The sequence below is a fragment of the Paroedura picta genome, chromosome 12, assembly GCF_049243985.1.
Source record: "Paroedura picta isolate Pp20150507F chromosome 12, Ppicta_v3.0, whole genome shotgun sequence".
NCBI classification, from domain to species: Eukaryota; Metazoa; Chordata; class Lepidosauria; order Squamata; family Gekkonidae; genus Paroedura; species Paroedura picta.
The window spans coordinates 1,982,613-2,007,387 of NC_135380.1; the positions used below are offsets into that span (position 1 = coordinate 1,982,613).

Genomic DNA, 24,775 nt, shown 5'->3' on the forward strand with positions numbered 1-24,775 from the left:
TGAGATTAGCTCTTTATTTCAAAAGGCGGCCGTCGCCTCAGCGCCCTTTTCCCTTTTCCCTTTTCTTTCCCTCCGCTAAAATCGCCCTTTCCAAAAACGGGCCCGGAGGGGGAGGGGGAGGGGCGGCGCTTTTTCCCGCCCAGCCGCGGGGAGGGGGGGAGGGAGGACAGGAGCGGCGCGTGATTGGCGGAGGGGCGCTGGGGGCGTGGCGCCGGCGCGTCGCTCTCGTGCTGCCGGGGGGCGGGGCTTCGGCGGAGGCTCGTGCGGGGCAGGACGGCCGAGCAGCTCCCGCGGCCCAGCAGGGCGACGCCGCCAGCCCGGAGGGTGAGGGGAGTCGGGGGGGGGGGGGGGCGGGAGAGAGCGAGCAGGGGCCCCCGCCCCCCCTCCCTGCTTCTTGGCTGCCCGAGGCCGTCCAGGGGGCGACCAGAAGAACCGGGGGGGGGGGGGGGAGAGAGGGGAAGGCACGCCCCTCTTCCCCCAGGAGTCTCCGAGGGGGAGGGGGGCTGAGGGAGCTCCGAGAGAACTGTTCCGTGAGAGCAGCCCGCAGGGAACTGGGGATGGCCCAGGTCCCCCCGCTCTCCAGACTGGGGCCCGCTGCCCTTAACCTCTGCGCCCAGCTGGAGCAAGGAGACCGGGGGGGGGGGTGCTCTTGCCTCCCTGGGGCTCCGAGGCCTCCGCTTGGCCTCGCTGCAGGCGCAGGGGAGCCCTTGGGGCTGAAGAGCCGCTGCGCTTTGTCCGGGGCCAGAGCCCTTTTCTGCCGCGGGAAAGAGGGCGGCGGTCAAAGGCAATGAAGCTTTGTCAGGTTTGGGTTCTTCTGAAGGTTTCTGCGTTTAAGACATGCAGGGGTGGCCGAACTACGCCTCTCCAGGTGTCCATGGACTACAAATACCACGTGCCCCTGGTGGCAGGGGCTCATGGTAATTGTAGTCCATGGATACCTGGAGAGCTATAGTTTGGCCACCCTTGAACATGGGGAGGGTCGATAGGGGCGTGGCAGGGTGTTAATTTTATTATGGTGTTATGTTTTCAGTTCCTGTTCTACTTTTACAGTAAGAGTAGGAAAGGCTGATTTAAAGTGTATCCAGTTGGGGGGGGGCTGCCCGTCATCTCCACCACTTCTGCATGCATCCATCTCCATGTCCGTTTTGAGGAGTTTTATCCTGTGCCTGCGTTTGACTTGTTCTTTCTTGTCTAAAAGGTTTTACTTTTAATTTGTGCCTTGGAAAATTCAAACAACTTCAGGAGTGAAGTTCTCATGGATATGGGTCTTTCAGTTGTTGCTGGTTATCCAGAATTTATTTTGTCTGCAGTGTTTTCATAGTATTTAGGGATGTATTAAATCGATCCAGTAGTTGTCAATGTCAGGTGTCTCTCACAAATTAGCAAGGGAAGGCCCTGGGACATGGGACCAGGGAAAATGGAAAAGATCAGCTTTGTTTCTTTTTGAGGCATAAGTACATTGCAAATCTGTTGCTTCTGTCTTTTAGCTTCAGTTCACTTATTTCTTGGCAAAATAACATCCTGTTCTCATAATACTACCAGTTCATCTGAAGAATCTTCTGCAATTGATAAGATAGGAAAGTGCCATCTGGGGAATAGTTGGTCTGTTGATACCATTGGTCCACTACACCCTTCGTCAATACAAAGAAATGTGAATTGCCTGCTTCTGGTGGGGGCAAAGCTACTGCCACTGGTGACACCCTAGCAGTCAAATAGCAGGAAAGCAAAATACTATGCAGGTACAGTTGATACGGGAAGGCACGATTCCAGTTTGGACGAGTAGTTTTGAAGGTCCTTGAAGCATGAGATGGTGTTCTGGGTTGTGGTGGTGCCTTGGGCAGCTCAGCTATTCTGTCTGTTGATGAAACGTGATGGGTTTGGATATTATTTCTTCCTTTGTCGGTGACCTTCCTTCCCATGGTGTCTGCCAGGTGTCTTCTTCAACTCAAGAAGTGGGTTGGGTCTAGATGAGGAGTCAGCCCTCTCCTGATGGTGGAAACCCAGCTGTGGAGCTGGCGTTAAAAAGAAAAAGGCATTAATGTTGTGCTTTTGATTTTTATTTCGTGAGAAACGTGTTTATAAATGTGATAAAGTACATAATGTGTTAGGTTTGAGCATCTTGTCTGAACACAAGATTTTCATGCTTTGATGTTGATGTTGGTGTTTGTTTAAAAGCAAACATTCACAGTGACTAGCCCGGGTATTTCTGTGTTGTGACCAACTGGTAATGAATCTTCATCACTATTATGTGTCACTTTTAATCTTATTTAAGGTGACTAATATTGTGCCATGCCACGATGTGGTGGAAATCCTTTCCTTTTTAGTGGCTTGTTTCAATGATCAGTAAGCGTGGTCCAATACTAATTTTTAATGATGTCATTCAAGATGAGATCAAATGATTTTTGTGAGGAGTAGACAACATTTTGGCAGACCAGAGCATTGTTGAGGAGTGATCATGTTCCTGTTATTATAGAAAGTACTTTGCAGCTTGCCTACAGGTGCTGATGCTCACTGCATGTTACTTCTTTAGACATGACCCTGTAATTGTTGCTAGATTTATGAAGGCCCCAAAAGCAGCTTTGCCCCTCACTTATTGCAAAACAGTGAGATGCAATTCCCATTGAAGGGCATGGTCTCAACTTTTAAAGCCATTTACTGCCTAGTTATACCCATGTCTAAAAGATGGTCTATCATTTGGCGCCTGCAGTATTCCGGCTGCCACCTGGTGACTATTTCCCCCACTTAATGTAGCCCACCTGCCACAAACCAGAGCCCACACCCAGCTTTTTTAACCAGGGTTTCATGAAACCGTGGGTTTTTTTATGGTGGGAATTAATTTCTCCTATATTTTGTGAATTTGTTACACTTATTGCGTGATATGGCCACATATGGTCATGTCAACCTCCCCCAAAATGACCAACAGTAGGCCTGGAGGAGGTAGACTTCAGGTGGGCATGTACACAACTCAGCTTCCCAACCATATTCTGCACAGTCGCATCACGTAAGGGTTTCTCGAAGCCTGAAGAATATTTCAGGGTTTTCTCAATGGTAAAAAGTTAAGAAAGGCTGAGCCAGATCTTTTCTTCAGGAGCCTCCACTTCATGGAACAAGATTCCTGTGGGTGAGGGTGGGGAGGCAGTCTCCAGAAGTTTTCAAGAGGTAGTATAACGCCGTTTTGTTAGCTGGGATCTACAATAGGGTGTGAACAGCAAGCAACATTAGGGGAGAAGGTTTATTTGGGATGTTATTTTATTAATTTTCAGTTTTCATTTAAGATGTGTAAACTGCCTTGGGCAGTGAGGATAAGTGTGTGTGTAGTGCAGCCTTCCTCAACCTTTTTACCACTGAGAAACCCCTGAAACATTCTTCAGCCTTCAAGAAACCCCAGAGGCGGCACAATGGTGCAGAATGCGGTTGGGAAGCAGAGCTGTGGACATGCCCATCCGGGGACCCCTCCTGTCCCCTCCCCCTCCAGCTCCATCACTGGACATTTTGGGAAGGGGGAGCAAGCTGACATGACCATATATGATCTGATCACGTGATAAATGTTTCACAAATTTTAAAAATATATAACAAATTAATTAGCTCCCACCCATTCGGTGTAGGGTATTTATTTATATTTATTTATTTATATTTATATTCATGTGTGTGTATATGCGTTTAAATAAGTAAGTACCTGATCTGTACCAATGAAGCTTGGTTTCATTTCTGGATCAAGACATTAAATGGATGCTTTCTTCACATTTCTGAAAAACAATGGTTGGCAATCTTCTTTTTAAAACCTTTGGAATGAAAAGGACCTGGTTGCTGACCCAGGAAGCTTCATGCTTGAACTGAATGGAATCCTCCAGACAGCTGCTCGAAATAAATCTTCCTCTTGGACACGCTATAGCTTTGATCCTGCTGTGCCATAAGATGCCATTATCTACCTACTTTTTGGACCCGTAGAACAGTCAAGAAAGACAATCGTAATTCTAGTAACCAGGTGGCCGTTGGGCAGCCTGGCAGAGCAGGTCTGGAGTGCTGAGCATATCTGGCACCTTGTTGTGTGTGAGATATGACAAACTGAAATAGCATGCGCAGGCAGCTTAAAATAGCTCTTACGCCCCTGCAGATTCCACGGGCTCCTTATATGTCCCACGGCATGCGCTGCTGCTTTGGGGGGGGAAATGAACACATGGGCCACTAGCCTCCTGCCCTTTAGCTTTGGTCCTGTGGTATTTGAAACGTTCTGCCCCAGGCAGCGCCCTAAGCCTGTTAGGAAGCTGCAAGTTGGGTTAGAGTGGCAGAGCTAGCCTGGTCTCATAAGATCATGGAAGCTAATCAGGGCTGGCTCTGGTTAGCATTTGGAAGGGAGACCCCCCCCCCAGGAAGTCCAGAGTAGGGTTGGGTGCTTTGGCGCCCGAAGCAGCCATTCGCACCCAAAGCAGCCAGTGCCACAGGGGTGGAGAGGAGGCATGGGTGCCCACACCTCCCCTCCACAGCGTAGCACTGGCTGCTTCAGGCGCGAACGGCCACTTTGGACTCCGAAGGGTTCAACCCTAGTCCAAAGTTGCTATCTGTTAAGTCTTTTGCCTTGAAATTCCTTTGAGGTTGCCATAAGTTGGCTATGACTTGATGGGTGTGCGCAGACACACATACACACACAGGTACTGGAGTCTGCCAACTTTTGAGTTGGGCAGAACTCTTACTCTAGTCCAGAGCAGGTGTATAACATTGAAGCTAACAGCATGACAATGAGGAAGTATGTTTGTCACCAATGTTTTAGACCTGTGGTTGGACCAACGTAGAGTGTGGCACCGGTAAAGCCCCTGCATCCATTTCCAGGGTCCCTACATTCAGCATAGTAAGGAGGACTTTTTAAATTTAAAAGTTCATAGGTACAAGCGATCCCTATAGGAATTTATCTGTTGATTGGATGTGGTACTGATATGTCACAGTGAGAGGGGGTATATAATGTACACGAATAAATAAAAATAAATATGCTGTGTACAAAAACATTTGAGTGGAACGGATATACAATGCCCTCCCCCCATCCGCCTGCATGGCACTTCTTTTGAGTTAGTAGTCTTAAAGCGAATACGTAATAACAGGGAACTTTTAATCATGCAAAATGCACAGGCCGGCTGACACGTTCTTCTGAATCTTCTTTCTAAAATTATATAACAATCCCAGGGGGTATACAGCAAAATCATCTTTATTAGGCCTTGTTTTGCCAGTAAGATTATCTTCTTGTTTTCTTTCTTGGGACTGTTTGAATGTAGAGTTCCAGCATGCTTATAAACCAGCTGAGAGAGATCACAGGGATTCAGGATCTTTCTGTTCTCCACGAAACCCTGAAGGTGAGTACTCTTTGTGTTATTTAGTCATTTTGCAGAATTTCCTGCCACAATGTCTGCTAATTTAGGTTTAAATATACAGTGTGGGTCTGTAAGGGTGACAGTGGATGAGCGATAGGGTGGTGAGTGTCCTGCATGGTGCATGGGGTTGGACTAGATGACCCAGGAGGTCCCTTCTGACTCTATGATTCTATGTAAATCAGGCCTGTTTGATCATTCTTAATTAGATGCCTCCCTGCTTCGCTGCACCACAAACCCCTTTAACACACACCCCTTTTCCCACTTCTACCTGCCTTCTGTTTTTACGGTTTCTGCAGTTATTATTGCTTAGAACTTGAATTTTCCCTCCAAGGGCTTGCAACAGTCTATTCTGACTGTGATGCTAATTCTGGACTGACGGGGTTTTATTAGAGATGTAAAAATTCCAGAATATTTGAAGTCATTGAGGACCCCTCCCCCCCTGACATTTAGGTAAAACTTCTATCAAACTTGCTTCTCTGCTTTAACACATAAAAGGCATCATTTAAAATTAAAATATATGTATAGAGTTTTATATATAAAAGCCTTCATTTTCCACAGCAAAATTGCAAATACTTGAGGTGAAGTTGCCAACTGTTGCATCCTGTTGTATGTTAGTGAATATGTCATAATTTTTGCCATTTGAAAATTCGGAGAAAAGATATTAAGTACCAGTTTTCTAAAAAGGAAAGTAGAGAGCATCACCCCCCTCCTGTAGTTGAGGATGCGGAGAGCAATGAGTAGATTATGCCATCGCTGTTGCCATTACTGTAAATTATCGGATTTTGTCATTTTATGGTTTTAGGGGACGGGGTTATGTAAGCCGCCTCGAGCCTTCGGGGGGACGCGGGGTATAAATATAAATATAATAAAAATAATATAATAATAATAATAATAATAATAATAATAATAATATATTTTGAGTAGAAACAATCTCATATTGTCACAAACAAGGACTACCAACATGCTTGGGTATCAGGGTAAATTTTATAACGCATTATGGCTTGTGTTGTTTTCAATGGCTTGTTTTGGCTCAAACACTGACTTTTTGAAGCAGCTTGCTCTTTTTACACTGTGCGGTGGTGTTTTTAATCATAAGCCAGTTCAAGCAGCATAGAGGCAGCATAGAAACATTCTACATAAATTATAGCATATAGATTGCTGCCAAAAATGTTTGCATTTAAACAAATATCGATGAAAATACCTTGTATAGGAATTGTTATTGAATGCCTCGGGTTCTTCATGTTATTCTTCTTGAGTGTGTCACTCATACTCAGCCCAGTCGTTGTGACCTGAAATATACCTGTTGTCTGACGTGCAAACGTTATTTTATTGTTTTAGGGATGTAAATGTTTGTCACCAGATATGTTTACCATTTATTTTCCTGTCGACATATAAACAGTCATTCCTCCCCAAAACACACTGTTGGTGGATGTCATGGTGCCCTCCACCTGTGCCAAGAAAATGGGCAGGGTCATTGCCCTGCAAGGGCTCTAGCTGGCTGGGGGTTCCCACTTGGATCGCATTTTGCCAGGGGTCGCAGCTGCTGTTGGAGGACCTCCAGAATAAGTTGGCATTATTCCATTCCCTCTTCCTCCTTTGACCCTGCCACACAGTGCCCCTCTTGGCTGTCTCACTCTTCTTCTGGCATAAAGAAAACCAGGGTAGTAGAATAGAGAGTGAGGGACTAGAGGGAAAGAGCCACCCTCTCCAGCAGCTCCCCTTTCACCAAGCCCAGCTGCTGCTCACCAACCAATGCCCAGCAGAGAAGCAGGCTGTGTAGAAGACTAGGACCCTACCAACAGCCCCCCCCCCACCCTCTTTTATGGTGCGTGACTTGATCTTCAAGGGTTAGGACAGGAGGCTGCTGATACTTCATATGGGATTTACAAGTCTCAGTCTTCAGCAAGTTAAGCAGATTATAAACAAATTAATCTATGTATCCTACATACAGTTCAGTGAGATCAGTTGACTATTAATGAAGCAGTGTGTTACATTTAAAAGACTCAGTGAGATAAGCTGACTATAAATACATACTGAATAATAGTTTGAGCTGCATTTCCATAAACTCTCAGATCCATTAGCTCTCTGAATCATACTAAAGGTAGTGCAGTGGTTATTTTCAAAGGCCTGAGCAACATCACCATTACAGTAATCCATAAAACTTTGCATTCTGCCACAATTTTTAATCGGGATGCTTCTGCTCGCCTTCTTCTCCTTGCTTATTAACTGGACTTAATGTACAAATGATACATCTTTTTTTATACTTTGAATGCTAAGCATGGTTTACATTCCCAGTATGTTCTTTCTGTCATTAGGCTGCTGATGGGGACTTGATGGATGCTGTGGAGATCCTCACTGAGGGTCACCCAAAAGAGTCAGGCCAAGAACTGTCTGCTTCGGAACCATCTGACTGTGAAGGGAGCAGTGCTAACAAAGAGCAGGAGACAAGTAGGCGGCCTCCTTTGTTGGAGTATCCTTCACGTGGAATGCTTTTATCACTGGCACATTTAATCAGGGAAGTTAGATGCAGGATGTAAAAACCAGTCTCGGAAGCTTAGTCGTTATACAAAGAGACTGCTCTGGAGGGAGTTAATTGGAAATAGCTCAATTTATCGATTAAGACATTTGTAGCCATCTTCCCTTTAGGATCAAGGCAGCTTAAAGTAAAGACCTACATGTTGATTGCTTCTGAAATTATTAATGGGTTGGTCATATTGGCTGTGTAATCCTCCTTGAGTCTTGGTGAGGAATGGTAAACTATTAATGTTAATGGCATAAACATATGAGGTATTGGAAAGGAACTTTGAGATCACCTTGTTTTTGTTAACTGTGGACAAGAGCAGAGCAATTGTATTATATGAGGAAAAGAGCTTTTTTACTTGGTTACAGGTTAGTTACTTTACTGGCTGCATGCATGGTCTCAATCCAACACTTCACAGACATTGAAGCAAGTCCACAGGCTCCCTGTGGATCGTCTGATTCTCTTGATTCATTCTGTGGGAGAGGGGAGCAGCATGGAAATAGCTTCAGAACAGTGTTTAACTGTAGTTTCTCTCTGCAAGAACCTGCTAGGGAAAGGATGTGTTTGCTTTGAGGGAGCACCTTTATTGCCCCTAGCTCCTGATGGTTGCATTTGTTTCCAGGTACAATTGATCCAGTTCCACATAACCAAGCTGATCTGCAGAAATGCATCCCATCGAGAAGCCAGAACTTTCCAGCTATTTGCGCTGTCCTAGCAGATTCGAAGGCAACAGCGAATGTGTAGGCTATATATTTTTCTTCTTTTGGTATTTCTTCTTTTGGTATGTTTCAGTAAAGGGCCTTCCATGATAAAGTAGCTTTATTTACTCTCTGGAAGAACTATCTGCATTGGCTGTTTTTGTTTGTCTCAACAATCTGTTTATTTCTGATTCACGGAGGCAAATGACTCATTCCTGCTTTCCATGTAGCCGTTTCAGATAACTTGGAATGTATGTATTGCAATAAACATTCCTGTTTGTGCGTACGGATCACGGAAAGTGCCGTCAAATCACATCCAAATTATGGTGACCCTCTAGGACTTTCCAGGCAAAAGGTGTTCAGAGGTGGTTTTGAAATTGCCTGCCTCTGCATAGCGACCTGGAGGTCTCCCATCCAAGTTCTAATCAGGGCCAAACCCACTTAGCTTTTGATGATCTGATGATGTGGGCGGACACTGAAGAAGAAGAGTTTTTTTTAATATTCCGCTTTGCACTCCCCGGGGGAGTCTCAAAACAGATTACCTTCCTCTCCCCACAACAGACACCCGTTGAGGTAGGTGGGCCTGAAAGGGCTCCGAGAGAACTGTGATTAGTTCAAGGTCACCCAGTGGGCTGCATGTGGAGAAGGGAATCAAACCCAGTTTTCCAGATTAGAGGCTGCCGCTCTTAACCTCCACACCATGCTGGCACTGGTGGTCTTCTCTCCGCACACACATCCTGTGTAGCTGATCCTGGCAGCCTTACAGACTTATCATGGTTTCCTGCTCTGAGGGCAGGAAGGGGGCGGAGAGCCATCTTTACCAGAGACATTTCTCCCTCTCTATATGTCCCATCTACATAGAAAGTGGTAAGGCAGCCGTCTGAAAGCTTTGCCCATAAGGCTGGGAGTTCAATCCCAGCAGCCGGCTCAAGGTTGACTCAGCCTTCCATCCTTCCGAGGTCGGTAAAATGAGTACCCAGCTTGCTGCTGGGGGGTAAAATGGTAATGACTGGAGAAGGCACTGACAAACCACCCCGTATTGATTCTGCCATGAAAACGCTAGAGGGCATCACCCCAAGAGTCAGACATGACTCGGTGCTTGCACAGGGGATACCTTTACCTTTACCTTATATGTCCCATCAGGAGCAAGGGAATTTACACTGGGGGGCTTACCTGAAACAAAAGGAGTTTGAACCCCTTGGTAACACAGCATGGTTCCTTCATTTTGATGCCCTGTGTTTTCTGCAGAGCTCATGAGGCAAGTGCAGCAGGAAGTAAAAATCGTCCCAAAAGAAAACGGTGTGAAGTCTGGGGGGAGAGCGTCGGCCAGAATGGATGGAGGAGAACAGACGCCTGGCCTGTCGGAATGAGGAACATTGGAAATACTTGCTGGTTCAGCGCGGTCATACAGGTGGGTTTGGGCTGATATTTCCAAGCGGCTTTTGGGCTTGTAGTTGTATTTGGGCTGTGCTTTCCAAGGGCAGCTGAGTGACTCTAGTAGAATGTAATTTCCCTCGGAGTACGTTTGTTACTATTACTGAGGGATGGATGCCAGAAGTATAGCTGATATTATGGCTCCCTCCTGCAATGTGTGTATGAGATCCGTATGTGTCACCCACATAAGATAAATCAACAAGGGCCAGTGTTTTTCCTGCCTTCTGTGAGATGGGGGAGAGGGAAAGGACCACAGGGATCCCCTTCACGGTGGACAGAGGAGAGCAAGTGGCTCCTCCGTAGGGGAGGGCAGGTGTAACCCTGCCACGAGGGATCTCTGCTAGGATGAAAGCACCCTAAAGTCCGATCAGTATTGTCCTACACAAGTGCTTTCCGCTTAGGGAACACATAACTTCTGAAGCTGCTATGATAATTGTCATGTTTTCGAAGGGTGGTGTCTGTACAGAACTGATTTCATATTACTTTGCTCAGAGAAGGCAATGTTTAAATTTTAATTTGTGTGTGTGTGTGTCAGTCTCTTTTCCACTTGCCAGAATTCCGACATCTGGTCCTTGGCTACTCCGTTCCAGACAACGTCTTTGAAAACTGTCAAAGCCGCAGTGTGAGTGCTCCTGGAGTGATGGGGGAGTGCCTTCCTTTCTAGATCTTTGCATTGCAACTGGGGTTGGATGTAGGTAGAATTGGCTTGTGCTACAGAGTGTTTGAAGCTGGGTTCCAGTGTACCTCTCAGAACAAAGATAACTTCATCATATCCTGATCTATAAATGGATTTATAATTAATGATTTTTATTTTGTCAGCGTAATGCATTAAGAATCTCTCTGATTTTGGCATTTATTTTTTGAGAGTGTGCAAATTCTTCTGAATATTGCAGTGAATGCCAAATGTTCTTATGTAAAAGCTTTCCAGCGCTTCTTGATTCGGCATTTCTGCATGACCAACAAGAGGCATCCCAGGAAAACTTCTTCTTGGCTGCATGGCTAGCTGTCCCCGATCCGGTTAGCCACTAATCGGATCCTGTTTTTAAAAACTAGACTTCTGCTCAGTTAACCCGGGCTGAGCCATGCTGTTCAAATTGGAAAAATCTGCTTTGATTCTGGACTTCCGTGACTCAGAGGTGCCATGAAAGCAGTTGAGAGCTGTTGTGCCTGGGGAGCAGGAGAAGAAGGCAACTTGTCTTCTGCAGTGTAGGCACAAGAGGCCATGGAACAAGGCCAAGATGCAGGACTGGGACAGTCTTAGGAAGTGATGCCCATTTGTTGCCTGTGGCACTTGTTGGCCAGAATGCTGACAGTAAGGAGGCTCTCATGAAGAGGCTTGCCATGTTTTCTTCAGGGAAAGAACAATATAGAATTGGGTAAGCTAAGAGTAGATAAATATCTGATATCATGACTTCCACCTAGGCATTTGGAGGTGATGCCCTGGCAGGATATCAGCTGTGAGGATCAGAGGGCCACACTCCATGGGTCTCATCCACAAAGGGAGCCCCAGCTTGGTGTTGTGGTTAAGAGTGGCAGCCTCTAATCTGGAGAACTGGGTTGATTGCACACTCCACATGCAGCCAGCTGGGGGGTCTTGGGCCAGTTACAGTTCTCTTCAAGCCTTCTCAGTCCCAATTGCCTCACAGGGTGTCTGGGGTAGGGAGAGGAAGGGAAGGCAATTTATTTTTAGTTAGTTACATTTCGGCTTATGGCTTTTTTAGTATGTTTTATTATGTAATGTAATTTCTTAGACTTATTACACTTTGAATATAACAAATACAGAATACATCAAGAGTTTCGTTTAACATTTTGAACTTGGTAATATTTTAATGGTCATAACTGTGTGAATTATTGACTACTCGCCCATAAATGTTGCTTTATTTAATGTATGGCTGGATCAGGTGTCACCCTATGTTGTCTGGTGAGCCAGCCACTTTGAGACGCCTTCAGGTAGTAAAAAGAGGGGTACAAAAAACAGCTCTTCTTCAGATGCTTCCTCAGGTACCAGCAGACTTGCTGTCCCATAATTGGTTTTGTAAACTCGCCCTCTCTCATAATGTGTAATTTGATAATACCTGTTTTCCTTCTTGCAGAGGAAGAGGAACATTGCATTCATGCAGGACCTGCAGTGTCTCTTTGCCTTAATGCTAGGAACAGTCCGTAAATTTGTAGACCCTACAGCAGCGCTAGAACTCCTGAGGGGTGCCTTCAGATCTCCTGATGAGCAGCAGGTCAGCCGTGGCTCCTCTGCTTGTTTGTGTGCTCCCGTATTGCCCACAGCTGTTCCACACCCTTGCTTCCCCAGGATGCAATTAGAGAAGCTCATGTCTCCCTCAGGCCTGGTCTGTGCCAGACCTCTGTCAAGCGCAGGGGAGGGGGCAGCTCAAAAGTCAGTATGGGTGGATTGGAGGAGGCAGAAGTCTCCTGTATTTTCAGCCCTGATATCAGATAGCCACCGCCACTCCCATTACCTGCAGAGGTTACTTCTAGTCTCCAAACTGCGATTGGAGTGTGTGTGGGGGGGATTCTGCCCATTTTGTGCTCTTTTGGCAATAATTGACTCTCTGATCCTTGGTTCTTTCTAGCAAGATGTGAGTGAGTTCACCCACAAACTCCTGGACTGGCTGGAGGATGCTTTCCAGGTGGCTGTGAATGGCAAGTGAGTCCTGAGGTGCTTCCTTTGCTATTTGCTGGGTGGGAGGGCACTGAACTTCATCTTCTCACTGGGCAGGGTGTTGCTGGATCATGCCAGTTACTTCTCATCAGGGAGGTATCTGTCTCCAGTGCTAAAACAAGTTTATTGGCTGCCTCTCTAGCAATCTGCTCATGGCCATTATGGAGAGGGGGGAGAAGACTTTCATGGGTGGGGCCTTTGAATAAAGCCAGCTTGTGTTTCATGCATGATAAAGCTCATTTTCCAGGGAAATGTGGACATTTCCAAACTGAATAACATGCCCAGTTTTGAATACTTCCTGTTTACCTGATGTTATGCAGTTCTATCATTCTTGTGTCCATATGCCTGTTATGCTAACAGTGGTACTTTCTTCTAGCACAAGGCCTCCTTTTATTTATTTAAAACATTTGAATGCTTCCTTTCCATCCAGTTGGGGCCCCCATCCAGTTGGTGCACATAAATATTTAAAAAGTTGAACAGTTAAAGACAGTATTGAAAATGATTAATCCTTCCCCTCAGTGAAAGAGTTAAGAGTCACTGATGGCGGAGTGCAGTCTTGGGAGCCAGCTCAGCAACTCCAGGAGTTCAGTGCCATCCAATTTTCTTCCCAGAGTGTTTGACAAATGCCTCAAGTTATAACATTTGTGGGTCTCATCGGGGTGCTTACCACACCTGAGCTATGCTGCTTGAGAAATCAGCTCAGATGAGCCACTTGAAATGTTTGTGTTGTTGAGCAGCAGATTTGATGGTCTGTGCTAACTGCAGTCGGATCGCTTCCAACTTACAGCAACCCTGTGAATTAATGACCTCCAAAATGCCCCTATTAACAGCCTTGCTCAGGTCTCACAGACTGTGGCTTGGTTGATAGTGTCAATCCGTCTCATGTTGGCTCCTCCTTTTTTCCTGCTGCCTTCAACCTTTCCTATTGGGATAGTCTTTTCCAGTGATAAGATTAAAGTACAATAGACTCAGTTTAGTCATAGATATGATAGGCGGACGTACTTAACATTTTGCCCCATCTTAAAAGAGTACAGAAGCTGCTGTTTGCCATTGGGGGGGGGGTATATATAGATCACTCTCCTAAGAGAACTAATTTCAGCTCTGGGGAGACTTTTGAGCTCCAGGAAGCCTACAGCAGTGTGGGGGACAAAAACCGACCTCAGCCCACTTCTCTTTGGCAAATAGAATGCTGGTGAAGCTCTTGTGGATTGTGTGGATCTGGGGGTCCAACCAGACACAGGTGGGGACGGACATGGCCAGCAACTCCTCCCATTCTGCAGATTGAAGACCAGCAGGTGGGGAAAGGGAAGGTTCTAGCCTCGACTTCATGACATGCTTGTTTTGCTTTCTACAAGCAAGGAAACCTTTTCTTGAGCAGCCTTATTCTGCAGTTGAGGAGACAGCCCAGACACACCTTGCAGCTTTGGTGAACATTTGCATTAGAGCAGGGGTAGTCAAACTGCGGCCCTCCAGATGTCCATGGACTACATTCGCTGGCAGGGGCTCCTGGGAATTGTAGTCCACGGACATCTGGAGGGCCGCAGTTTGACTACCCCTGCATTAGAGCTTCATTATTTCCCTTATAAACTGAGAAATCAGCGTTATATACACTTCCGGTCCTGTAGTTATACTGCTGTGACTTGCTTGGTTTCTTTTGAAAATGTGCCCCTGTCTACTATTTTTAATGAGCCTTCAAAATCTCACTTGTGAAGTCCGTATCCCTGCTTATGCTGAACTTGTGCTTGTGTCTTCAGCAGTAGCCCCCAGGACAAGTCTGAAAACCCAATGGTTCAACTTTTTTATGGGACTTTTTTAACTGAAGGGATTCATGAAGGTAAGCTGGAGCAATGTGTTCATGAACATCTTAAGAACATAATGGATTAATCATGGTAATTTGTTAAACATATTACTGCCAAACTTTATTTCACTGTTAGAATTGTTACTGCTACATTATGTTTCAACTGTTATCTTTTATATGATGTTCTGTATATCCTGTGATGTTCCACGTAACCCATCCTGGGCTGTATGGGAGGACAGTATAAAAAATCTAATAAAATAAAAATAAGAAGAAGCCATGTTGGAGCAGGCCAGTGTCCCCTCCAGTCTGTCTCACAGTGGTCCAAACCCAGGTAGCATCATCTTTAAAGAGACCTGCTCTTTGCAGACTGGCTTGTGACTCTCTTCCCCTCTGTTTAGGCAAGACCTTTTCCAAAATCGAGACCTTTGGCCAGTATCCCCTGCAGGTAAACGGTTATAAGAACTTGAACGAGTGTTTGGAAGGAGCCATGATAGAGAGGGAGACTGAATCGCCACCTTCTGATCCATCAGTGAAATACGGGCAAGAGGTCAGTGGTACATATGGCTGGATTTTCCACTCTGCCCTGCAGTATTTCCACAGCAGCCCAGCAGTTGGACTCCGCAAATGTCAAAGCAGGAAGAGTCCAGTTAGGCCCATGTCGCTGCAGTGTCATGAAATACATGAAATGTATATTTGCTTAGCGATCCACTGTTGTAGTGATATATAAAGCTAGCATGCTTCTATTGCATAACCTACATTGGGAAGTTCAACTTTTGAAGGAGTCTGCTTGTGTTTTTAAATGTGATAAAGTCTCTCTCTTTTTATTGAAGCCAACCTGTACCTGAGTAGGGGGAGAACTACTGCCTCCATATTTTCGGAGGGTAAAAGTACAGTGCTTAGCTTTATGGTATGCCTTTTTCATAATTTATATTTTTCCCTCTTAGTGTATGCTTCAATTTCATTCTGACTTTTTAATTCTTTCTCTGATCTGCCTCTCTAATTTTAAATCATGTCTCAATCACATTCTGCGCTTTCTCTGACATTTTCAAATGATATTATTTTGGGTTTTATCAATGCACAGTGAAGAGTGCTTTGGGAAGACTGTTCTTCCCCTCTCCTCCCCCAAATCCATTCTTGCGGTTAGCAAAAGGTTGAGAGCATTTCACACGTGACATGTTTGCATGGAGAATTTGAAATTGAGACAGAGATGCAGACTGAGAGCTCTGACAGAACTATATGAGAACAACTCTAGCAGGACTGTGACTATCCCAAGGTCATCAAGCTGGCTGCATGTGGAGGAGGAGTGGGGAATCAAACTAGGCTCTCTGCTGCTCTTAACCACTACACCAAGCTGGCTCCTCAACAAAGTCATTTCTGTGTGTGCACAGAGTTCCTTAGATTGCTGCAGAAAATACCTCTGGGGCTAGCAAATGAGCATTAATCTAACTCCCTAGACACCCAGGCTTGGGAAGATGTATTTACAATTACTCCACCATGTTGGGAACTTGCAGCTTGACCGTTGTTTTAATTAGAGTTCGCTCTGTTTCCTCTTCCCTATTATGTGTGTGGGTGGAAAGTGCTGTCAGGGCACAGCTGCCTTGCAGGGACCCCGTGGGCCTTTCAAGACGAGATGTTCAGAGAGGGGCTTTGCCATGGCTTGCCCCCTGGTCTTTCTTGGATGTCCCATTCAGATGCTAACAAGGACTGACCCTGCTTAATCTCTGAGATCTGACAGGGTGAGGCTGGCCTGGGCTGTCTAGGCCAGGTCCCTATTATGCACATCAGAAGAGGCATTTAAGAGATCCATTTGAACACTTGGCTCTTTCTCAAAATACACGTTTTTATAGTGAACCAAAACCAGGGCTATTTCTGGTTCTTAGTCCACTCTCAGACAAAGAATGTACGGATTAATTGTTGCGGTCAAATAGACCCTGAAATCAGTTTCAGAAGCTGGGGGAGGGGAAACCTCTTGGGTTTTGTTGACAGGACCCCAGTGTGGTGTAGTTAAGAGCAGCGGCTTCTAATCTGGGAAGCTGGGTTTGATTCGCTGCTCCTCCTCCACATGCAGCCAGCTGGGTCACCGTGGTCTCGTCACAGCCCTGATAGTGCTGTCCCCACAGAGCAGTAATGTCAGGGCTTTCTCAGCCCCACCTCCCTCACAGGGTGTCTGTTGTGGGGAGAGGAAGGGAAGGGGATTGTAAGCTGCTTTGAGACTCCTTTGAGCAGTGAAAAGCAGGGTATAGAAACCAATTCTTCTTTTTCAGCTGCAGAGGGACCGTGAACGCCACAGACAGGCTGAGGAATAGTAAAAGACTGGAAATAGACCCCCCCCCCCTCTCACACACACACATGCTTTTCCAGATCACTTTGGCCCCACTTTTCCATCTAGGGTTTTAAGAGCACAATGGGCCAGCTGGCTGCAGATAGCTCCCGAGGAGGGTGTGCTCTGTCGTCATGCAGGGCTTGGTCGTTGGTGGTGGAGAGCTATTAAAAGCCTGGGCTTCAGAAGTGTTGGCTGGCTTTCTCCAACATGGCTTTTAGAGCAGCTGTTGAGAGATTTCCCAAGTAGGTGGGCGTGACTGCGGGGGGGACTCCAAGCCCTGTCGGTGGCGATTGTAGGAAATAACCCTTTTTAGCCTCCGAGACACACATACCAAAGTTGGGCCAAATCGGCTCAGAAATAGCAACTCACCGATGCTGTCTCTAAGCATGATGACATTGATCGCTTTCCCCTCTGGGGACTGGGCATTACTTTCGGAGACGAACATTTCTAATGGCTATAGTGTAGATGTGTCCTGTACCTGCATGTGTGTATGCGTCCCGTGTCGAGGGCTGGTAATCTTCCATCGTCCTGTCTTCTCAAGGCCTTTCCGTATCTGCTTGTGTTCCAGCGCTGGTTCACAAAGCTCCCTCCAGTGCTGACCTTTGAGCTTTCCCGGTTTGAGTTCAATCAGTCACTGGGACAGCCAGAGAAGATACACAGCAAGTTAGAATTCTCCCAAGTAATTTATATGGACAGGTAAGCAGTGGCATAATGCGTAAAATGACCCCTTGGGTTCTCTTGCATAGCACAGAGAATGGAAGATTTATCTTCTTCTTCTGGGGGCTTCAGATTTCCTTCCGCTTCTGCTAGAGGAATAGGGACATAACTGAGTTGTGATGGGGCACTGAGGTGAGGTTCTTCCCCTTCTTCTGTACACATTTCATGCAGTGGAGATTCCTCCTTTAGGTTCCTGTATAACAACAAAGAGCTTATTCAAGCCAGAAGAGAAGAAATCAAGCAGCTGAAGGGTCAGATAGCACTATTGCAGCAGAAACTGGAAAGGTAAGGTTTTTGGAAATGTAGTCTCTATACAGAGCGCAGTATTATGTGTGCGGGGAGCAGCCTTTGACCTGGAGTGACAATAGCCTTTGTACATTTCTTATGCTTATTTAAAAAAAATTATATCCCAGGATTGTGAGTGTCCTGTATTGTGCAGGGGGTTGGACTAGATGATCCAGGAGGTCCCTTCCAACTCTATGACTCTATGAGGGTGGAGTTGCATGGTCCTAGTGTCTGTTTGGGGGGGGGGGCGTGCTCATATCCTGCAGTGGGCACACAGCAGGCTGCAGCAGTCAAATTATTTATTGATTCATTCAGCTTTTATACTGCCCTTCACTTGGCATCTCAGGGCAGTGTACATGGAGCATAGAATCCTTATGAGGGGACAGTCTGTCCAGCTGAGTTGGACCTTGAGTCCAGCTACACATGTCTGTAGTTCATCCAAATGATTCCTGCTTCATATGAAAAGTTTGGGCAGTACAGATGCAGTCCATGGACACCCCCACCCCGCCACCATTGGTCCGTTTGTGTTCTGCTTAGCGCCAGTGCTGTTCTACTTGACAGGTTTAATTTTAAAACACAGATTGGAGCTCTCCCTCTTCAGAGCACTTACCTGAGGTTCTTAAAGGTGGCTGGTGGTTCATTATGTGGTCCTTGTTTGCATGTGACTGACAAAGCATGGATATGCCAAAGGTATAAAGGAAAATCAGCCACTAATTAAACCTCTCTCTTCGTTCCTGTTTACCTGATTTCAACAGTACAGGGATTCATGTAGCTGATCTCTCATGCTCTTTTTAGTTACATGAAGTATGGATCGGGTGAGGACCGCTTCCCCTTGCGGGACATGCTGCTGTACGTCCTTGAGTTTGCCAGTACAAGAACCACACCAGCAGAACCCAAGGTCAAAGTCCACACTGCAGAAACGCCTCCCGTGCACAGCAGGTAAAAATGGGGCTGTCCATTCAAAGGGCACATCAGGTCTTCAAGACCATATATGTGGGGGACATAGACTGCCTTTCTCATTGGGACTCCAGGCAGATTACACATGTGATCAAAATTCTTCAGCCCAGCCCTCTCCTACCCAAACCCTAAAACGTCTTAGGTCATACGATGCCAGAAACCGGGACAGTTGCACTGTTATTTTGCTTGTTTAGTCCGATACAATTTCAAGTGCTTATCTTCTTCTTAGGGAAGTAGTAACACAACCCATTGAGAATAGTGAAGACGATGTCGCCACCTCGTACCCAGAACTGGCAGATAGGCCTTTCCGGTTCCCCTGGGACCCTGCAGAGATGCCAGCGCATCCAGCGCCTCACGTAGTCACCGAGGATGAGATGAGTCTCGTTATGACCTGCCTGCAGCGGTGGAGGAAAGAGGTCGAGCAAGACATGCAAGGTCTGTGTCTTTTACGTAACCAGGTGATGCTTGTTGGTTTAAAGCAGGGGTAGTCAAACTGCGGCCCTCCAGATATCCATGGACTACAATTCCCACGAGCCCCTGCCAGCGAATGCTGGCAGGGGCTCCTGGGAATTGTAGTCCATGGACATCTGGAGGGCCGCAGTTTGACTACCCCTGCTTTAAAGTATGATCATTTAAATTATGTTGTTGTTGTGTTTATGTTAATGCTATTGTTATCACCCCATTATTACTACAAATGGAGTTAACCTGTATCATTTCTTGTTTCATGTAAACTGCCCTGAGCCCTCGGGGAGGGTGCTATATAAATGCAATAAGTAAATAAATAAATCAGAGCATACCTTAATTGTGCCCCAAGAAAATGCCATCGGTATATACATCCATACAGTTTATAGGAACTGTCTTCTTTTGACTTTGCACATTTTATTTCAAGTCACCGGATCTGAGAACTTTGCATGGTTATAGTCCAGTAGTAGGAAGACTTCCGTGAGTGCTGGGGACCTGTGAATGAAAGGCAATCAGGAATGGCAGCTGTGGAGGCAGGGGGAATGGCCATCGGGGGTGCAAGCAGTCTGTGGGCAGGGCTGAACAGAAGTGCTGGCAGATCTAGCTTGAGAATCTCTCTATCTGCGTTGGGTAGAAGCTTGTTAAAGATTAAAATTGCATGCGCCAGATACTCGTTTGTGCTGATCAGTTCCCCACTGATAAAATTAGATTCAGCAGCCTTAGTGTTCTCTTGTCTCCTTTTTGTGCGATGCACACACTCACAAGTGCAGGTAAATACTCATTTCTAGAGGCTGCTGTCCTTGAGCACAAGTCAGAGCCGTTGCTGGGGGAGCTGGCGATGCCTGCATTGCCCACAATCCCTGACAGGAAGAGCATGTGCGTGCAACTGCAACTTGTAATCAAGTGTAGAATTGGGGGCAGTGTGTCAGGGAGGGGTGCAGAAGCATCAGACATAAGTACTGAAAGCTGTGCTTTGGCTGCTAGGCCTGCAAAACTCCATCGTCCTGCTGACAGAGACCATTGAGCTGATGTATGCCGACCCGTCCCTTGAGCAGGTAAGTGATCTGACACCTTGCTGGGAGAAGGGCTCTTCTTGAAAACCAACCTCTGCCATTTGCTCATGGGGTGGAAGACAGTTGCAGTTGTTTGGGGCAGAAGCTATTAGCACGATTTCACGTCCCGCACTCCAGTATAGAGCGATACCCCCACCCTCCAACTTGATTTATACAAAATGCAGTTCAGTTTCCATCCCTTCCAACCTAGCTGTGTTTTGGGGTCCCGGCGTCTCCCCAGGCTGGACCTCATTGGGCCAGTGGGATTATTCCTACTTCCTCTCACCCGGCCAATGGACATTCAGATGTCCACCTCTGTCTTCGCGATCCTCCTCTCTTCCTTCCCCCCCCCCCCAAGTGAGACCTCTTCTGTCTGCGCAGCAGCCTCCAATAAAGCACTGAGCCATGGCAGCCGTCTGTCTGGTTTGCCAGCTCTGGTACCAAAGCCAGGTGCGCTTTGCCCTCTCTGCAAAGGTAGGCACAAATACATGTTTCAAGGCAAAGTTACATGAATTAGGACTTCAGATTACATATAATTCCATGCCATCATTGCCCAATCATTGCTTTGCAATAAGATCGCTTATGGCTTTCTAATTTTAGGGCTTGCATTAATTCCCATTCTTGCTGCATGTGTCATTGCTCTTCCTTCTCAGGATTAATCAATCAGCTGGGGCTCTGTGGCCTGCAAGACACATGCCAGCATCCTTTAGGTCTTGCCACGATGGTTTCATGCCCTCCTCCATATGTCATGAGTCATATACTGGGTGTATTCTGAACTGTGTAGGCTTCTCTTCTCAGCAAGGCTCATGTTTAAAGAGTCTGGTTTTGACTTGTGTAGTCCTGCCATCCCATCCTTTTCCGGTGATTGGGAGGCTTGTATTTGATTCCTGTCACTTCAGTGTCTCTGGATCAGTTGGCTTTGATCCTCAGAGTTTGTGGTGTTGCAGCAGCTCTGAAGTGCTGCCTGCCAGCCTCTCGGGACATGTTGCTGCAGCAGGGAAGGAATCTGCCCGGCAAGTCAGGGCTGTTCTAGGCAGAACAGCTGGGAATGTCTCTGGTTGAATTTCGTGTGAGGTCATGTTACTTCACCTGCTCAAAACCAGCCTGAAAGCCCGTGTTTGTGAGTGGGTGGCTGTCGCATCTTTTGCAGGTCCCTTACCATTTACACGCCGTCCTCGTCCATGAAGGCCAGGCCAATGCTGGCCACTACTGGGCCTATGTCTATAACCAGCCTCGAAAGAGCTGGCTGAAGTACAACGACATCTCTGTGACGGAGGCCTCCTGGGAGGAGCTGCAGAGGGACTCCTTTGGAGGCCTGAAGAATGCAAGCGCCTACTGCCTGATGTACATCAGTGAACCACTCTTCCACTCTGCTGCAGGTAACAGTGCTAAAATGCTTGCCAGAGCAGCATCTAGCTCTTGGTTTGATCTTCAGTGTGTTCAGCAAGGTACCTGGCCTTGGCCGGTGCTGTAAGGTCTCCCCCTTTGTAGAAGGACCATCTGGGCTGGTTGGGAATAGGTGGGCCTGCCGGTTGTGTTGGTTTGAGCAGTGTTGTATTTTGGAGGGCATGGGACAAGCCCTGTGTGGGCTCCTTCTGCGTGTGCAGTGCACCTATCCTCTCTCCCACCCTACCCCCCCCCCCCCAGCCTCTGGTATGGTGCATTTAAATAAAAATTGCAGAGTGACTTTTGTCCGTGCTTGTAAGTCCTGTCCAGTCCCCCCCCCCCCAAGTGACTGTAGAGAGCCCCCAAGAGCCAATAAGGAGCGAGTAACTTGCCACTCCTCGCGGCAGTGGCTCTGCTGTCAGAGGTAGGGCGTGAAAATGGATGAGCACCTTCTGGTGACTGGTTTTCCCCAGCAGATGAGGGCAACAGTGGGCAGTTCCGGAGGGAAGTGGAAGCTCTGAGAACGGAACTGCAGCACTACATCCAAGAGCACAACTGGCGGGTCGAACAGGAAATAGCAGAATGGGAGGAGGAGCAGTCCTGCAAAATGGCACAGATGGAGGAGTCGGAATCCTCCGTTGAATCTCAGTATCTCTCTACGGACTCTGGACAGGGTGAGAAGCGCTTGCTCTGACACTTTCTGTCCCCTCCCACTTGGACCCTCGGTCCAGGCTTTGAAGTGCCCACCCCCAGCAGCCGTCCTGAAAGCCAACGATAGGTCACCTCTCTTTCCCTTAGAGCTCTCTCCACCCTCTGAGCATGGGGTGCATGCTCTCTCTTCCGAGCATGCCGTTATCTCCAAGGACCAGACGATTCAAGCCATTGCCAACTCAGCCGACGCTTACGAGAAGAACGGTGTGGAGGCTGCACTTGTAAAGGTGAGAAACACCTGCGGCAGGTGGCTGGTCTGACTTGTCCCGCTTCTTGCTGCCTTCCCTGCCTCTGCTCTGCATCCAGTTTCAGACTTCCTGTTCTGCTTGTCTGTGTCTTCTATTCTATCCTCTGACTTGTTGCTTCCCCCCCCCCTCTCTTGCTGTGCTGCCACAGTCCAAGGGGGCAGAGCCAGCCAAGGAGTACCTGGAAGAAGCCAACCTCACCACTCAGGCAGAAGAGGAGCAGGGCACTGTGGGGGAGGCCCCTGCTGCTCCTGCCCTGCCCAGTTCTCAGGTCTCTGAAGTGGAGATCCCCAGTGTGGGCAGGATCCTAGTGAGGTCCGATGCCGACGGCTACAACGAGGAGGTAGGCAGCCGAGTGCGGCCAGGGCCTTGGTGTGTGGCCCAGTGTGTGCAGGCCCAGCTGCTTTGGTACTTCTTTGTGCTGTGTGGGAAAGTGCGTGTGTGGGGGGGGGGGGGAGGAGATGGGGGCATCACTGCACTCCCTGGAGCTGTTCTGAACTTACGCATCCTCTTTCCTCATAGGAGCCAATGGTATGGCTAGGAGGACAGTGAACATGAGAAAGCTTTGTGCAGCAATGAATGTTGTTTTTTGCTTGGCTTACCACAGATCAACTCGTGGTGCATGCACACACAGTTCGGCCATAGTTAGTAGTGTGGTGGTGCCTAAAATCCGCATGTGTGGAAGCCCTGAGTAATGCCTCCCAGAAGTGAATCTACTAACTAGACCGTGGCTCTTCTGCCCGCTTGGGCCAACTCCTCTAACTGTTCAACCTTCTCCTCCTCCCAACCCCACCCTGCACCTTGTTTCTTGCCATTTCGCCGTATCCACCTCTTTCTGTTCTTTGTGGCAGGTGATGCTTAGTCCCGCCATGCAGGGGGTGATCCTGGCCATAGCTAAAGCCCGCCAGACCTTTGACCGGGATGGGTCTGAAGCAGGGCTAGTTAAGGTACCTGCTGTGTTGAACCTGGGCATGCCTGTCTGTCTGTCAGTGGGGAAACTCCTGTGCATTTGTGCCAGATGCCAGCAAGCCCTCTTCTTGTTCTCCCCTGAAATGTGTTGCTTATGCAGAGTGCTGTCTGTGTTGGTCATGGGAGGACAACATTCTCTGATAGGCAACATTAAGGAGCCAGGAGTTCAGAGGTGGCTAGAGGGGGAGGCCTCTGAGGTCCTCCCCCCCTCCCACACACACACACACACAGAGGTAAGGAGGCAATCCAGCAGCTGCTAGGCCACTGGCAGAGCACTGCTCTGCTTCTCCCTCATTGGTTTAATCTGGTTCCTGCATGGCTTCAGTATCAAAAGTATCAAGCCAGGCAGGTAGAAGCAGCAGCTGCAATTATGTTAGCAGATATGTATTGTTTCACTCCAGCTGCACTGCCATAACTCACTAAAGCCATTTCTTTGAATCTTGGAATCCACTTTGATTCTCGGTGATCTGTAGCAGTATATCAGTTTCCCAAGCAGTGTGGGAGAAGTGGTGGTTGCAAGGGCCAAAGCTTGGTGTTTTTTCAGCCAGGTCTGTCATGAGTCCTGTCCCCTCCTCCTCTTAAAAGGCAAGTAACAGCCATTTCAGCCTTCACTATCAGGTAAACCAGATTTGATGGCCTGTATTGAGGCACCTGCATGTTGGGCAGCTTTTAACTTTTAACCTAATTTAAATTTCCCTAAGTCAGACATCTGTCTGGTGCAACAACACTGGCATCTCGTGTGTAGAGATGATTCCTAAGATCATGTTACAACTTAGAGTCCTGCACCAAGTGAATGCTGTGTTGAAAAGAAACTACTACAAATGTGTGTTGCTGAAGCTTAATTCTACGGATGGTCAAAGATGAAAACCAGGTTTCGTTTGGGGTTCCAGGCAGCCCTCATCCAAACTGGTCAGGGGAGTTCAGTCTCCTCTTTGGAAAACAAGCGATAAAGCAGAATGATACAGATAAAATGTCGTGAAAACTAGCTTACAGTTTTTAGAAAACAATGTGAAAAGAATAGGGTAATGAATTAAAAAAAAACCCTGCAGATTTCCCATTCCCTTATGAGAAGAAGGGTGGCTCAGTGGGGAGGCTGCTGCTTTGCATGTGGAATGTTCGAGGTTCAGTCCCAGCCTTCTCCCACTAAAATGACCCGGCAAGAGCTGTTGCGAAAAGCTAAGAG

At 47.2% G+C, this 24,775-nt stretch overlaps 1 protein-coding gene across 15 annotated transcripts in view; it reads left to right on the forward strand.

Annotated features, from left to right (window-relative positions):
- Positions 1–223: 223 nt before the first annotated feature.
- Positions 224–24,775, forward strand: part of USP28 (ubiquitin specific peptidase 28) — a 31,751-nt gene continuing 7,199 nt past the window's right edge. Inside the window, exons 1-20 of one of the 15 annotated variants that reach the window (XM_077306516.1) lie at positions 224–324; positions 5,265–5,342; positions 7,676–7,808; positions 8,504–8,621; positions 9,828–9,990; positions 10,549–10,635; positions 12,107–12,244; positions 12,599–12,672; positions 14,442–14,521; positions 14,884–15,032; positions 17,377–17,504; positions 17,715–17,810; positions 18,606–18,749; positions 18,997–19,202; positions 20,214–20,284; positions 21,432–21,660; positions 22,141–22,341; positions 22,466–22,605; positions 22,775–22,966; positions 23,475–23,570. In XM_077306516.1, the coding sequence (XP_077162631.1) occupies positions 5,274–5,342; positions 7,676–7,808; positions 8,504–8,621; positions 9,828–9,990; positions 10,549–10,635; positions 12,107–12,244; positions 12,599–12,672; positions 14,442–14,521; positions 14,884–15,032; positions 17,377–17,504; positions 17,715–17,810; positions 18,606–18,749; positions 18,997–19,202; positions 20,214–20,284; positions 21,432–21,660; positions 22,141–22,341; positions 22,466–22,605; positions 22,775–22,966; positions 23,475–23,570 (2,514 nt within the window). In that variant the 5' untranslated portion in view covers positions 224–324; positions 5,265–5,273. Of the gene's footprint in view, positions 325–567; positions 803–1,457; positions 1,740–5,264; positions 5,343–7,675; positions 7,809–8,503; positions 8,622–9,827; positions 9,991–10,548; positions 10,636–12,106; positions 12,245–12,598; positions 12,673–14,441; positions 14,522–14,883; positions 15,033–17,376; positions 17,505–17,714; positions 17,811–18,605; positions 18,750–18,996; positions 19,203–20,213; positions 20,285–21,431; positions 21,661–22,140; positions 22,342–22,465; positions 22,606–22,774; positions 22,967–23,474; positions 23,571–24,775 lie in introns of those variants that run through there. The other 14 variants (XM_077306514.1, XM_077306512.1, XM_077306523.1 and 11 more) reach the window with 14 other exon arrangements.